Genomic DNA, 13,231 nt, shown 5'->3' on the forward strand with positions numbered 1-13,231 from the left:
GAGACAAGAGATGCAGAGGGAGCTGTAAAATGTTTAAATGGCAACATTGAGGCTAATATATATATATAAAAAAATGGTATTATATTTGCGAGTGAAAACATGGAGCACCAAAGCAAAACAAACACATCAGCTTCGTTGCATGGGTCACGGGTCGCGTTTTCCATTCTGTCTACAGTATATCAAGCTCTCTCTTTTCCTCCCCTATTCAGTAGTCTGCCTTCTGCTCAGACAGCATAACACAATGCATACAAAACATGTCATGAAAATAAATAAGATAATTACAGCTGTGAGCTGAATGAATCGCTAAAATGTGTTGTGCTACTGTAAGAATAAAATACGTGAAGAGCTTCCTCAGAAATGCCAAAGGATCGGTGGCTATTGTTAAGACAATGGTTTTTCTTTTATTTATTTTGTTCAGTGTATAATCTAATTAAGGTTTGACATAGGTTAATTGCATTTTTGTACAAATGGACTTCCAAATGGAAATCAGTGTTTCGTTTGGTGTTTTCAGACCTGTAGATAGTTTGCTTTGTTTCGATACAGGGAATAAAATTGTTACAACGTTGCAATTTCTACTTGGTTCGGTTCGCTTTCACATGGCAACATTTCTAAAGTTTCTAAGTCAGTTACAAGTAAGCTGTCATCTTATTGGTTAGAGAGCACCCTATTTAATTTCCTGGATTCTGCACATAGAGGTCATCCATCAGAATTAATCATTTTATTTTATGTGTTTTGGACAGTTGTTCTGAAATATGTTTGCTTGACCAAATTTAAATTAGGCTTTTCATTTCGTCCTTGGAGGTTAACACACAATTCACACTGAGAGGCATTAGAAAAACAAACACACACAACGTACATATAATTACCCATTATACATTGTGATACAGCCTGGTTCGTTGGTCCATTGGGATTGGATTGGATTGGGATTGGATTGCTTTCTCCACCACAAGCAAACCACTCCAGGGTGTGGTTTTAAGCAGGCAGAAACCATCAGGCGTTTCGTTTATTTTTTTGGTGCAGATTTGAGCGCAATTGCCATGTTCATATATGCTGAACTAAGGGAGAAAATGTGCCAGGTTCTGAGACAAATGCTCCAAATTATCCAGATGTGAAAATGCCCTTATTGTATGTTTTGTCATCTCAGATTTGTTTTCCTTTGGTCTGGAGGGCCAAATGTGTATCTCATAGTCTATCCCATGATATAAGCAGACCACTTTCCTTGTCAAGAAGGAGAACTCCCTTATCTTGGCAGGCTTTTTAGAGTGCACTTAAGAGTGAGCTGATGAAGACATCTCACACACACACTCTGCAGCACTATGAAAGCTTTCCTCATTTCCCATTCTTCTCCCCTCCCCTCTTTTCTGAACAGCTCCCACAATCCTTCAGTCTGCTGGCAGATGCAGTGTCCCATCAAAGACACGATTTCCTTTGCTCTTTTTTCCCTCTTAAAGCTTCATGCATAGAGACAGAGGTTAAATGTCTCTGGCTCATTTGTGAAAAGTGATATCTACAGCAAATTAATCAGTGGAAAGGATGAAAGGGTGAGACTGGGAGCGGAGAAAAGAAAGAAACCACAGCACACAACCTGCGTTCTGCCAAATCATCTTCTGGATGTCATTATGGCAGTTTCGTTTCTTCTACCAATATTGTTATTCTCTCTGTCTGCCTGTCAGTCTGTTATCATTCTCCCTCTCTCTTACACTCTCTCTGTCTGTCTTAAAGCCTAGTTTTTTCCCCATACAGCTTCTTTCCTCTCCTTCCAAGGCTGTTGTAGCTTAAACATACATGCAAATGCTTCTGCAAGTACATCAGCTGTGCAGCAATTACAATGTGCACTGTGTTTAAGATGTGCACTGAGTAACAGCAGTCCTTCTGCTAGGAGACATGCTTGCATAAGTGGATAAGCCACTACAGAGAAAATGCTTCAGGCTCCCATCTCCTCTTTCTCACACTCTTTAGTCTCTATTGTACAGCACAGAAAACGTTTGGTGGAAGTGTTATGTATTGTTTATAGTGTTATGTATTGTTTACATTTTGCTAGACACTGTTTCTATTTTTTTGTGGTTTAACCTCAAGAATCTCACAATTTGTTGTTTGTATTTGAGAAATTATTGGCTATGATGCCTTGTGAAAATTTTTTGAGTGTGTGTGTGTGTGTGTGTGTGTGTGTGTGTGTGTGTGTGTGTGTGTCAACTAAAATTATCCTCTTCTTTGGAAAACTACAATGATCTCATTTATCAGTGAACATGCACTGATCAAATCTGTCTAATAATGGTAAATGACCATATAAAATAAAAATTCTATATTAATTTGTCTAAATAAATGTAAAAATAAATAAATAAATAAAACACTAAAAACTAAAATAAATTATTTGAATTCATCTGATTTTGTTTAATTCATTATGAAATTTGCTGAAGAATACATTTAACAGTATTAAATTATTTGTGATTTTAAATATTAAGCAAGCATTAGATGATGGTAAAGTTAATCTAAATGTAAAAATAAATATAGCTGTGAGCAGCAATTATCGGGGTTCAGTCGCTTTAAAGGTCCCGTTCTTCGTGATCCCATGTTTCAAACTTTAGTTAGTGTGTAATGTTGTTGTTAGAGTATAAATAAAATCTGTAAAATTTTAAAGCTCAAAGTTCAATGCCAAGTGAGATATTTTATTTAACAGAAGTCGCCTACATCGAACGGCCAGTTTGGACTACATCCCTCTACTTCCTTCTTTAATGACGTCACTAAAACAGTTTTTTGACTAACCTCCGCCCACAGGAATACACAAGAGTTGCGTTTGTAGAATGTGTTTGTCGCCATGTCGTCGAAACGCTGTTATTTTCATCCCGCAGTCCAATCACCGGGTCTGATTCCGGCTCAAATTGATAGGGTAAAATTAAAGACATGTTTACAATAACACTGAGCGCGTGCATCTCCACGTTATGGTAAGAGGCGTGACTTTTCCGGGCACGGTACACTCAGAGCTGTCGAATCACAACACAGGAACCGCTGGCACAATCAGAACTCGTTACCTATTTCTGAAGGAGGGACTTCATAGAACAAGGAAGTCATCAGCCCGTTTTTATGACTGTGTTTTTTTTACACGCGAAACATGAACACATGTTATATTGCACACTATAAACACAATCAAAGCTTCAAAAAAACACGAAAAATGGGACCTTTAAAGGACACCTATTATGCAAAATTCACTTTTACATGGTGTTTGACCATAAATGTGTGTTGGCAGTGTGTGAGCAAAACCACCCTAGAATGAGAAAAATCCACCCAGTGTTTTTTTTACAATCTCAATAATTCATAAGCACTGTCTCAGAACGCCCTGTTCTAAGATTGCTCTCACTGTGACGTAGAATTGCGCTAAGCCCCACCCACGTGGTTTGATTGACAATCTGGTTTTGGCATAGACCCATCCTCCATTGTTTCAACGACAGCCGGTAATGTCTCCTAAGAAAGTGTTCTGTTGTGGGATGTAATAATGAACATAGTAGTTTTCACTTACTTCCGACATCAGAGCCACTGAAAACGCAGTGGATGGATTTTATTTACGAAGGAAAGGCGCCACTCAAAATTCCAAAATACGTTTATGTTTGCGCGAATCATTTTTTGACTTACTGTTTTGAGAACGAGGGTCAATTCAAAGCAGGTCTTGCTTCAAAGTTAATCCTCAAGTGTGGATCGTTGCCTACTGTTCGCGATCCAACGTCACCTCCAGAAGAAGTAAGTGTATTTAATGTTTTTTGAACAAATAGTCATTTCAGTCGATGTCAGCCAATTCAATAACAAATGCGTCTAAAGTTGTTGTCGTCGTCGTAGAATGTCTGTGTATATAATTTAAACCTTGTTTGTATAGTGTATCCGCACGTATATATATATTTTTTAAAGATATTGTATTAAAAACTGTGTATGTTTACTTAGCAAACGTTATCACAGTATTTGTGTTTGTAGTTTCAAAAAATTGCGCGAAAGTTATCACAGTGTGTGTGTGTGTGTGTGTTGCACATCCATAATTGCAAAGGGGACGCGATTAAAACTCTATAAGTACATAAATGTATCAAATAACCATTCAGAGACGTCCTGCTCCATTCTCAATTGTGTTTCTTCTGCCGGAGTCTCTTCATCATCTGGGTCTGATTCCGGTTCAAACATGTACGGCTGAATGCCATACAAAACAACGGGTCTTTCACTCTCAGCCATTCTGCTTCTACCCTCTGTTTATTGCCATAGGTATGCAAGTTACGCCCTCATCCAAAGGCAGGGTGGGGATATGCAGCTCATTTATATTTAAGGTGGTACACACCAAAACAGCTCTTTTTAAAACAGGCCCCAAAAATGACATTTTCAAATGGTTATAATAAATTAACTGTGGGGTATTTTGTGCTGAAACTTCACAAATACGTTCTGGGGACACCCAAGACCAATATTACATCTTGTAAAAAGGGGCATAATAGGTGCCCTTTAAGGCCTTTAAGCACATGCTTAAAAAGGTATATATTTTTTAGCAAGTCTGTAACCATCTTGATCATAGATGGAAAAAGACAATTTACAGCAAATACAGGCTATTTAACATAGGAAATATATGGTTTTTAAAGGGGACCTATTATGCCCACTTTTACAAGATGTAAAATCTGTCTCTGATGTCCCCAGAGTGTGTATGAGAAGTTTTAGCTCAAAATACCCCACCGATAATTTTTATAGCATGCTAAAATTGCCACTTTTTGGGGTTGAGCAAAAACACGCCATTTCAGTGTGTGCCCTTTAAATGCAAATGAGCTGCTCCGCTCGGCCTAAGAGGGCGGAGCTTCACAAGCTCATTCTCCCCTGTCAGGATTCAGTAAATGGAGAGAGCTATGTGGATTAATCCATCCAACTACAGAACACCTAAAACGCTTGGGAGACATTCTCAACAGTCCAGTAATGGTGGACTGCGTAAACTTGCTGTGAACTCACTCAGGGCAGTTCTATGTTGAAACGGCAGTGTCTGTCAACATTCGTGGGCGGGGCCTGTGGCTAATGTGATGTCACACTGCCAGGGATCTGGAAACAGCTTGTCCTGAGACACTGCTTATGATTTATGGGGATTGGGGAGTGGTTGGATTTTTAGCATTATAGGTCACGGTTGTGTACACACACTGCCAACACACATTTATGTCCAAACACCATGCAAAAGTGAATTTTGAATAATAGGTCCCCTTTAAAGCTTTTTAACAGTTATCGAGGTTGAGCCAAAAACCTAGGACTACAGTAGTTCACCAAAGTTGGTTTTTCAAATAATATTTAACGAACAATTTGATGGACAGCAGCGGTCTTAAAGGCAAAGTTGCTCAGAATGAGGAGTTCTACCATGTGGTATGAATGTCGTGGGCATGTGCGATAAATCTTTAAGCACGTAAAAAACGCGAAGGCGCCCCCCCGGTGGCTGATTTATTTAGAATTTCTCACAGGATTCTAGGGCTGTGAGTCAAACAGGCCCAGCGAGATTCGTTCCGATCGGCCTCCATTAACCTTGTCTGATAAATGCTCAAACTTCATTGGCCGATGACGGATGAATTTTGAGATACACAAATGTCATCATAGACAGTTATGGCACCTCCATCAAAGACACTGCATGCCAATTTTCAAGTCAATCGGACTAACGGTTGGGTGGTTATAGCTGTTTTTATGTTTTTATAGCATCACCAAGTGGCCAGTCACCACGTCCTTTTTCACGCAACCACAGATTGAGCCCGTACACATGTGTACCAAGTTTGGTGAAAATATCTCTTTCCATTCACCATTCACCATTTTTAGTAAAAGTGGCTCCGCCCACTTTAAACATTTTATCAGCCCTTAGGGACCGGGAATCTAAATTTCAGCTTTTTTTTTGATAATTATTGACAATCATACTTCAGAGAATCTGGAACCACTGGTTTGGTTCTGATCAGGCCAAAAACCTAGGACTAGTTCGCAAAAGTAGGTTTTTCAAAAAATCTAAAATACCCAAAAATTTAGCCGAACGATGATCGCATCCGAGGCATGCATTTTTGTCTGTCTTCAGCCAAGGATTCCAATGATATAAGACACTTGAGCCTATGCCTAACGGTTTAGGAGTTAAATGTGAATTTGTACTTTTGACCACTGAAGAGCCCCCTTCAGGCTGAACATTTGAGTCTCATTGACTTACGGTTTGGTCTGCCCGATCACTTTTAGGGGAGAATGCTGATCCTTTGAAAATGTAACAATTACAATAGAGTTTCAGCGCTGTGTGCTTGAACCCCTAAATATATCCAATATCAACCAATACTCATGATAAATCCAAAGAATTACTGTTATCATCCAATAACCATTATGGTATTGATTTGTTGTCCTCATTTATCAACATATATGCTTTAACTTTATTGTAAAGTTATTGTAAACCTATTGTCTTTCCAACATCCACAGCAGCCTCATTAGGCTGTGTACTGGATCATTTTGCATTGAAGACAGTCATTGTATTTTGAAGACCTCGTGTACAAAAAAGACAAACAGGTGAGGGGTTAATTATATCCAGTACACCTGATACCATGAAGGTCTCGATGGGATGAGATGAAGGAGGGTGGGGAATGTCTTAACAATCTGAAATGCCTCTGGTGACCTGTCTGTTTGTGTCCAAGAGCTAGGGCCCCTCCAGACTAGAGTCATCAGAGAGAGACACATGCTGAGAAAAATAAAAGTATTCTCTCTAGAATGTGTGCAAGAGTTGCAAATGTTGTACATACAGTATATGTACAGGCAAAAACATATGTGAATGCATATGTTCATACATGCAATATGTTAAGTGAAAAGCGCATGCACCCGTGATGTTTAGGCTTTGAAGCGTGCTAAAAAAGCCAATAAATGTAACAGCTAAAATTTGTTTCTCTACATTATCCACCAGTTTACCTCTGATGGATTTCTTTGTTGTCAATTTGTTTACTTGGTCTTGAAGAATTGTCTCATAAATTTGCACCACTCCTCCCCAGCTCTGTGTTTGTCAGTCAGCACAATCATATTACATATTCCAAATGCAATACAGTACATCCAGAGCAGAAGATTTATAGTCCATGATCAATGTTTACCTGGTATATATCATTTTATAGTGAAAACAATTGCTGTTTTATGTTTTGTTTGAATACTTTTTTCAGCTTTGTGTGGGTGCACGAGTAAGTGTGCTGACATTATGGACAAGCCAGGGTCGTGATAGTCCACTAAGCATGACGCTCCTGCTTTGAATGTAGCCAAACTAGTAAAACAAATAAAATTGCAGGTAAATATATGTAAGCCAGCAGCACTTCTGATTTGAGCTTTTGTTTTGAATTTTACTTGTGTTTTGTTCGCTGCTGATTGGTTTTGTTGAGGTCACGTGATTGCATTTCATTGGGGAGCTCTTGTCCTGATGGATGTTCACAGGCATTGCAGCACAACAGCTCCACCATGGTAACAAACAAAGAACACAGACCTCTATTTGTTTATATGTAGCGCCACCACCATGGTGACTAAAAAAGATCACACAGCTTCTGTCATACAGTTGCCTAATTGTAAATTTTTATGCTTGCTAGGGAACTGATGGGGACGTTTCTATTTCTAAAAAAGTGCTATTGATGCCCCATGTATGCCCCCATGCTTTACTACTCTTAAAAGAATGCAAAATACTGAACTAAGACACTTTATTTTTTAGATTTAACTTTATTTAGTCTGTAATTAATTAATTAGTCAAAAATTATGCAGTTTTTTCATAAATTATAAATTTTGCTTTCATGGTTAATGTAGACAATGTAGAAAATATAATTTAGTCTTTGTCAACTATGACAGCATCTTTTTTATTGCTGTCAGTTAGTTAAATAGCCATCATTATGTTTAAACTTTTATTTGCATCATTAAAAGGTTAGTTCACCCAAAAATTTAATTTTTGTCTTTAAGTACTCAACCTCGTGTTGTTTCAAACCCGTAACACCTTTGTTCATCTTTGGAACACAAACTAAGATACTTTTGATGAAATCCAAGAGGTTTCTGAACCACCCATAGGCAGCAACATCATTGCAACTTTCAAGGTCCAGAAAGGTAGTAAAGACATTGTTAAAATAGTCCACGTGACTACAGTGGTTCAACCTTAATGTTATAAAGCGACAATAATACTTTTTGTGTGCAAATACAGTATAAAACAAAAATAACGACTTTATTCAACAATTTCTTCTCTTCCCTGAATCTGAGAATGACAGGGAAGAGAGGAAATTGTTGAATAAAGTCGTTATTTTAGGTTTGTTTTTACGCACAAAATGTATTCTTGTCAGTACATGGTGTGCTACAATGTTTTTTGCTAGTTATGTTTGTTATTAGCCATTTTTGCTCTCAACTCCATAACATTCAACCTTCAACATTTTAAATGTAACAGGGTTGGCACAAATCTTTAGAAGATAAAATGAATGGATGGTTTCATGAGAATGACCCACCAATACTCTAGAGTTGTAGAAATATTCACATTCTTTGTTTGATGTTGTACTGTAAGTCTTGTGTTTACACTATACTGTCTTCATATAAAAATTTTACTTTGATATGTCTGTCAACCTTATGACTCTTTTTAGGAGAAGACATCCAAATCAGCCTCTATGGAGATTCCACAGATATAAATGTAGGATTGGACAAGAACCATGTGATGGTGGAGAAAACCTACATCTCTTTGGCTACCTACCAGAAAGTAGCAATAAGGAACAGGAGTGATACCATTGTGCATTTCCAGTGGAAGAACTTTGCCACTGAGGATGAAGAGGAACGGGACAAATTAAGGTTTGACTAGTTAACCTCTATTAGCTTTTTATTGTAGCTATAATTTGACTTTTTCTAACTATGTGTTTAGAAAGATACAATTTTTAGAGTTTATCCTAAAATTCAAGTAGGTGACATGCTCACGTCTTAATGAAAAATTCTGTTGACAGCATCTGAGGTGAATTTGTTTTTCAAACCGAGAGACAAGTGAAACATTTTCACTGGTAATGAATAATGACAGAAGGTTCATCTTTTTTAAATTAACTATTTTTTTTAACATTATGAATGTGTAGGCATGTATTTGCATGTCAATCTGTGTTTGTGTCAGTTTTTCTTTCTCTTTGTTGATTTCTTTCTACTTTTGTAGGCTTTCTTCAGATCTGCACCAAGAAGTAGATGATAAGATGGAGCAGTTTCTGACAGAAAACACTGATCCTTCTTTGCGAGCTTGTCTTTCGCTGTTTTCCCATACCCTCCAGGAGGGACTCGTGCAAACTCAGCAGCAACTTTTGTCTCTGGATGACCAGGACATCATCATGAGACCCCTGGTGTGTTACTCACAACTAGACACATGACAAGCTTCATCATTTTAGATTTCAGTTTACCCCGATGCAATATTGCATAACCAGCAATTAAATCTGAAACCTAGGATGTCCTTGTACCGTATAACCATATGTCTAAACATATGGTGGAAACCAAACTTAGACATCACTCCACTCAGCCAAGCAATTTAAAAGATACTGAGCTTGTTTTTAATTAGACAAGAGGGTTTGTTATGTGGGTAAGACTTAAATATGATTTACTTAACAAAATCGTAGTTCTAATTGTGAATTGGAAGTTTTTTAATTTTTACTTATAACACTTTAATGCGTGCAATCCCTAAATTCTGTTTTGTACTGAATTCCGCATTGGTTATGCACCTAGTTCTGCTGCATTTGAGTCTTTGTAAGTTTTTGCATGTCTGCAGTTGATGCAGAATGTATGCAACGGTGCCAGTCTATTATAACACAATCTGCGTCTAGTAAGTCCAGCTCAGCACTTTGTTTTTCCATGTGACTAAACACATACCCTTCAAAAGACACATCCAACAACAGTGTTTTGTGTTAATTCTGTCACCTTGCTATGACTTTCAGCCTCTTAAAGGCACACACAGACAAACTGCAGTGATCCCATTTCTCTCTGCACCTCACATTTTCTTTCAACTAATGTACATTTTATGTATAAGACAGAAACAAATGCAGCTATAAGGAAGGATATAAATGAAAATTATTTCCATTCGCAAATGCAGCTTTTTGAAACCAGGTTTATGCAGCCTTAGGCAAGAAAAGACAGAGACAAAGCAAAACAAAACAGATCGGTATCCCCTCTGCTTGGATGTGAGCATCTGTTTACATGCAGTAGAGCTTGATTGCACCTGCTCCGTCAATTTTCTGTCAAGCACTGCCTGGTGACACAACATGCTGTTTGTTCACTAGTGATTTAGCAAACATTTTTATCCAATGGATTTGGAAGGCCAACCCCCCTGGAGAACCCTAATTGTAAGTGACTTGCTGAAGAGTGCAGTGGTGATAAGAGACTTTGGTATCTCCCAAGTTTATTGATGCATCACCTGCTGGGATCATACCTGTGAAGTTTGTGTCACCAGCTCTGATTGTTAGGCTTTCACCACTTTGGATGTGTCACTGCTTCAGGGAGTAGTGTAGCATGACAACACATTTTCGTCAGGTTTTTTTTTACATCACTCCTGTCATAATAATAATAATAATAATAATAATGGCTTTACCATGAATTACTGGTAAATAATATGATATTGATGTTATTTATTATCTAGTATCATCAACACTACCATTCATAGGTTTACGGTCAGTAAGACTTTTTTTAAGTAATGAATACTTTTATTATGCAATGATGCATTCAATTGTTCAAAAGTGACAAAAAAGACTTACATTTTACAGAAATTTCTAAATTAAATAATTCAGCTTTAATTATTCAGGAATAAATTACATTTTAATATATTCTTTAATAGAAAAGAAGTTTTTTTAAATTGTATTAATGCTGACAAATGATTAATCGCATCCAAAATAAAACTTTGTCTACATAATACAGGTGCTGGTCATATAATTAGAATATCATCAAAAAGTTGAATTATTTCACTAATTCCATTCAAAAAGTGAAACTTGTCTATTATATTCATTCATTACACACAGACTGATATATTTCAAATGTTTATTTCTTTTAATTTTGATGATTATAACTGACAACTAAGGAAAATCCCAAATTCTTAGAAAATTAGAATATTACTTAAGACCAATACAAAGAAAGGATTTTTAGAAATCTTGGCCAACTGAAAAGTATGAACATGAAAAGTATGAGCATGTACAGCACTCAATACTTAGTTGGGGCTCCTTTTGCCTGAATTACTGCAGCAATGCGGTGTGGCATGGAGTCGATCAGTCTGTGGCACTGCTCAGGTGTTATGAGAGCCCAGGTTGCTTTTATAGTGGCCTTCAGCTCTTCTGCATTGTTGGGTCTGGCATATCGCATCTTCCTCTTCACAGTTTAAGGTCAGGCGAGTTTGCTGGCCAATTATGAACAGGGATACCATGGTCCTTAAACCAGGTACTGGTAGCTTTGGCACTGTGTGCAGGTGCCAAGTCCTGTTGGAAAATGAAATCTGCATCTCCATAAAGTTGGTCAGCAGCAGGAAGCATAAAGTGCTCTAAAACTTCCTGGTATACGGCTGTGTTGACCTTGGACCACAGTGGACCAACACCAGCAGATGACATGGCACCTCTAACCATCACTGACTTTGGAAACTTTACACTGGACCTCAAGCAACGTGGATTGTGTGCCTCTCCTCTCTTCCTCCAGACTCTGGGACCCTGATTTCTTTCATCAGAGAACATAACTTTGGACCACTCAGCAGCAGTCCAGTCCTTTTTGTCTTTAGCCCAGACGAGACGCTTCTGACGCTGTCTGTTGTTCAAGAGTGGCTTGACACAAGGAATGCGACAGCTGAAACCCATGTCTTGCATACGTCTGTGCGTAGTGGTTCTTGAAGCACTGACTCCAGCTGCAGTCCACTCTTTGTGAATCTCCCCCACATTTTTCAATGGGTTTTGTTTCACAATCCTCTCCAGGGTGCGGTTATCCCTATTGCTTGTACACTTTTTTCTACCACATCTTTTCCTTCCCCTCGCCTCTCTATTAATGTGCTTGGACACAGAGCTCTGTGAACAGCCAGCCTCTTTTGCAATGACCTTTTGTGTCTTGCCCTCCTTGTGCAAGGTGTCAATGGTCATCTTTTGGACAACTGTCAAGTCAGCAGTCTTCCCCATGATTGTGTATCCTACAGAACTAGACTAAGAGACCATTTAAAGGCCTTTGCAGGTGTTTTGAGTTAATTAGCTGATTAGAGTGTGGCACCAGGTGTCTTCAATATTGAACCTGAGATACTTAATTTGGGATTTTCCCAACTAAGTATTGAGTGCTGTACATTCTCATACTTTTCATGTTCATACTTTTCAGTTGGCCAAGATTTCTAAAAATCCTTTCTTTGTATTGGTCTTAAGTAATATTCTAATTTTCTAAGATACTGAATTTGTGATTTTCAGTTATAATCATCAAAATGAAAAGAAATAAACATTTGAAATATATCAGTCTGTGTGTAATGAATGAATATAATATACAAGTTTCACTTTTTGAATGGAATTAGTGAAATAAATAAACTTTTTGATGATATTCTAATTATATGACCAGCACCTGTATATGTGTGTGTACTGTATATATTTAATATGTATATATAAATACACACACATGCATGAATATATTTAATACAAATATATAATATAAATTATTTATTAATATATACACATGTATACATTGGAAATATTTCTTAAATATATACATGTATGTGTGTGTATTTATATATACATAATAAATATACACAGTACACACATTATTATGTGAACACAAACTTTTATTTTGGATGTGATTAATTGCGATTAATCTTTTGACAGCACTAGAATATTTAAAAACTTTGCATTACACTTATATAACAAATAACATCTGTTTAAATCAATCAAAATCAATTTGTTATGTGTTCTCACTGTTGACTTTACTGTTTTGTTTACAGAAGGGAGAAATCTGGCCCAACAGCACTGCAGAGGTGATCATCATCTTCAAACCGCAGGAAGCCAGGATCTACCAGCAGACTGTTTACTGTGAAATCACTGGTACTTACACCATGATAACAGCTGTTGTGTTAAAATAAATCACTTTTGGCTGTCACAGCTATGATGCTCATGCATTGTTTTCTAACAATGCAGTGGAATATTTGCATGTGGTGCTTAGGCCCATCTGCAGACCTGGAGATCAGGTTTGCATTTTTTTGCATGTTTGAGTAAGGTAAAACAATATTCTAGTTGCTTGGATTAGTAGTGACCTAGAAAGTCAGACT

The 13,231-nt window shown here is 37.5% G+C and overlaps 1 protein-coding gene across 1 annotated transcript in view; it reads left to right on the plus strand.

The window, feature by feature from the left end:
• Positions 1–13,231, plus strand: part of hydin (HYDIN axonemal central pair apparatus protein) — an 83,419-nt gene that overhangs the window by 13,168 nt on the left and 57,020 nt on the right. The window contains 3 exon segments of the mRNA XM_048168685.1: positions 8,592–8,793; positions 9,140–9,320; positions 12,908–13,007. Of these exon segments, the coding sequence (XP_048024642.1) occupies positions 8,592–8,793; positions 9,140–9,320; positions 12,908–13,007 (483 nt within the window).

This window comes from Megalobrama amblycephala, linkage group LG19 (assembly GCF_018812025.1).
Source record: "Megalobrama amblycephala isolate DHTTF-2021 linkage group LG19, ASM1881202v1, whole genome shotgun sequence".
Classification (NCBI taxonomy): Eukaryota; Metazoa; Chordata; class Actinopteri; order Cypriniformes; family Xenocyprididae; genus Megalobrama; species Megalobrama amblycephala.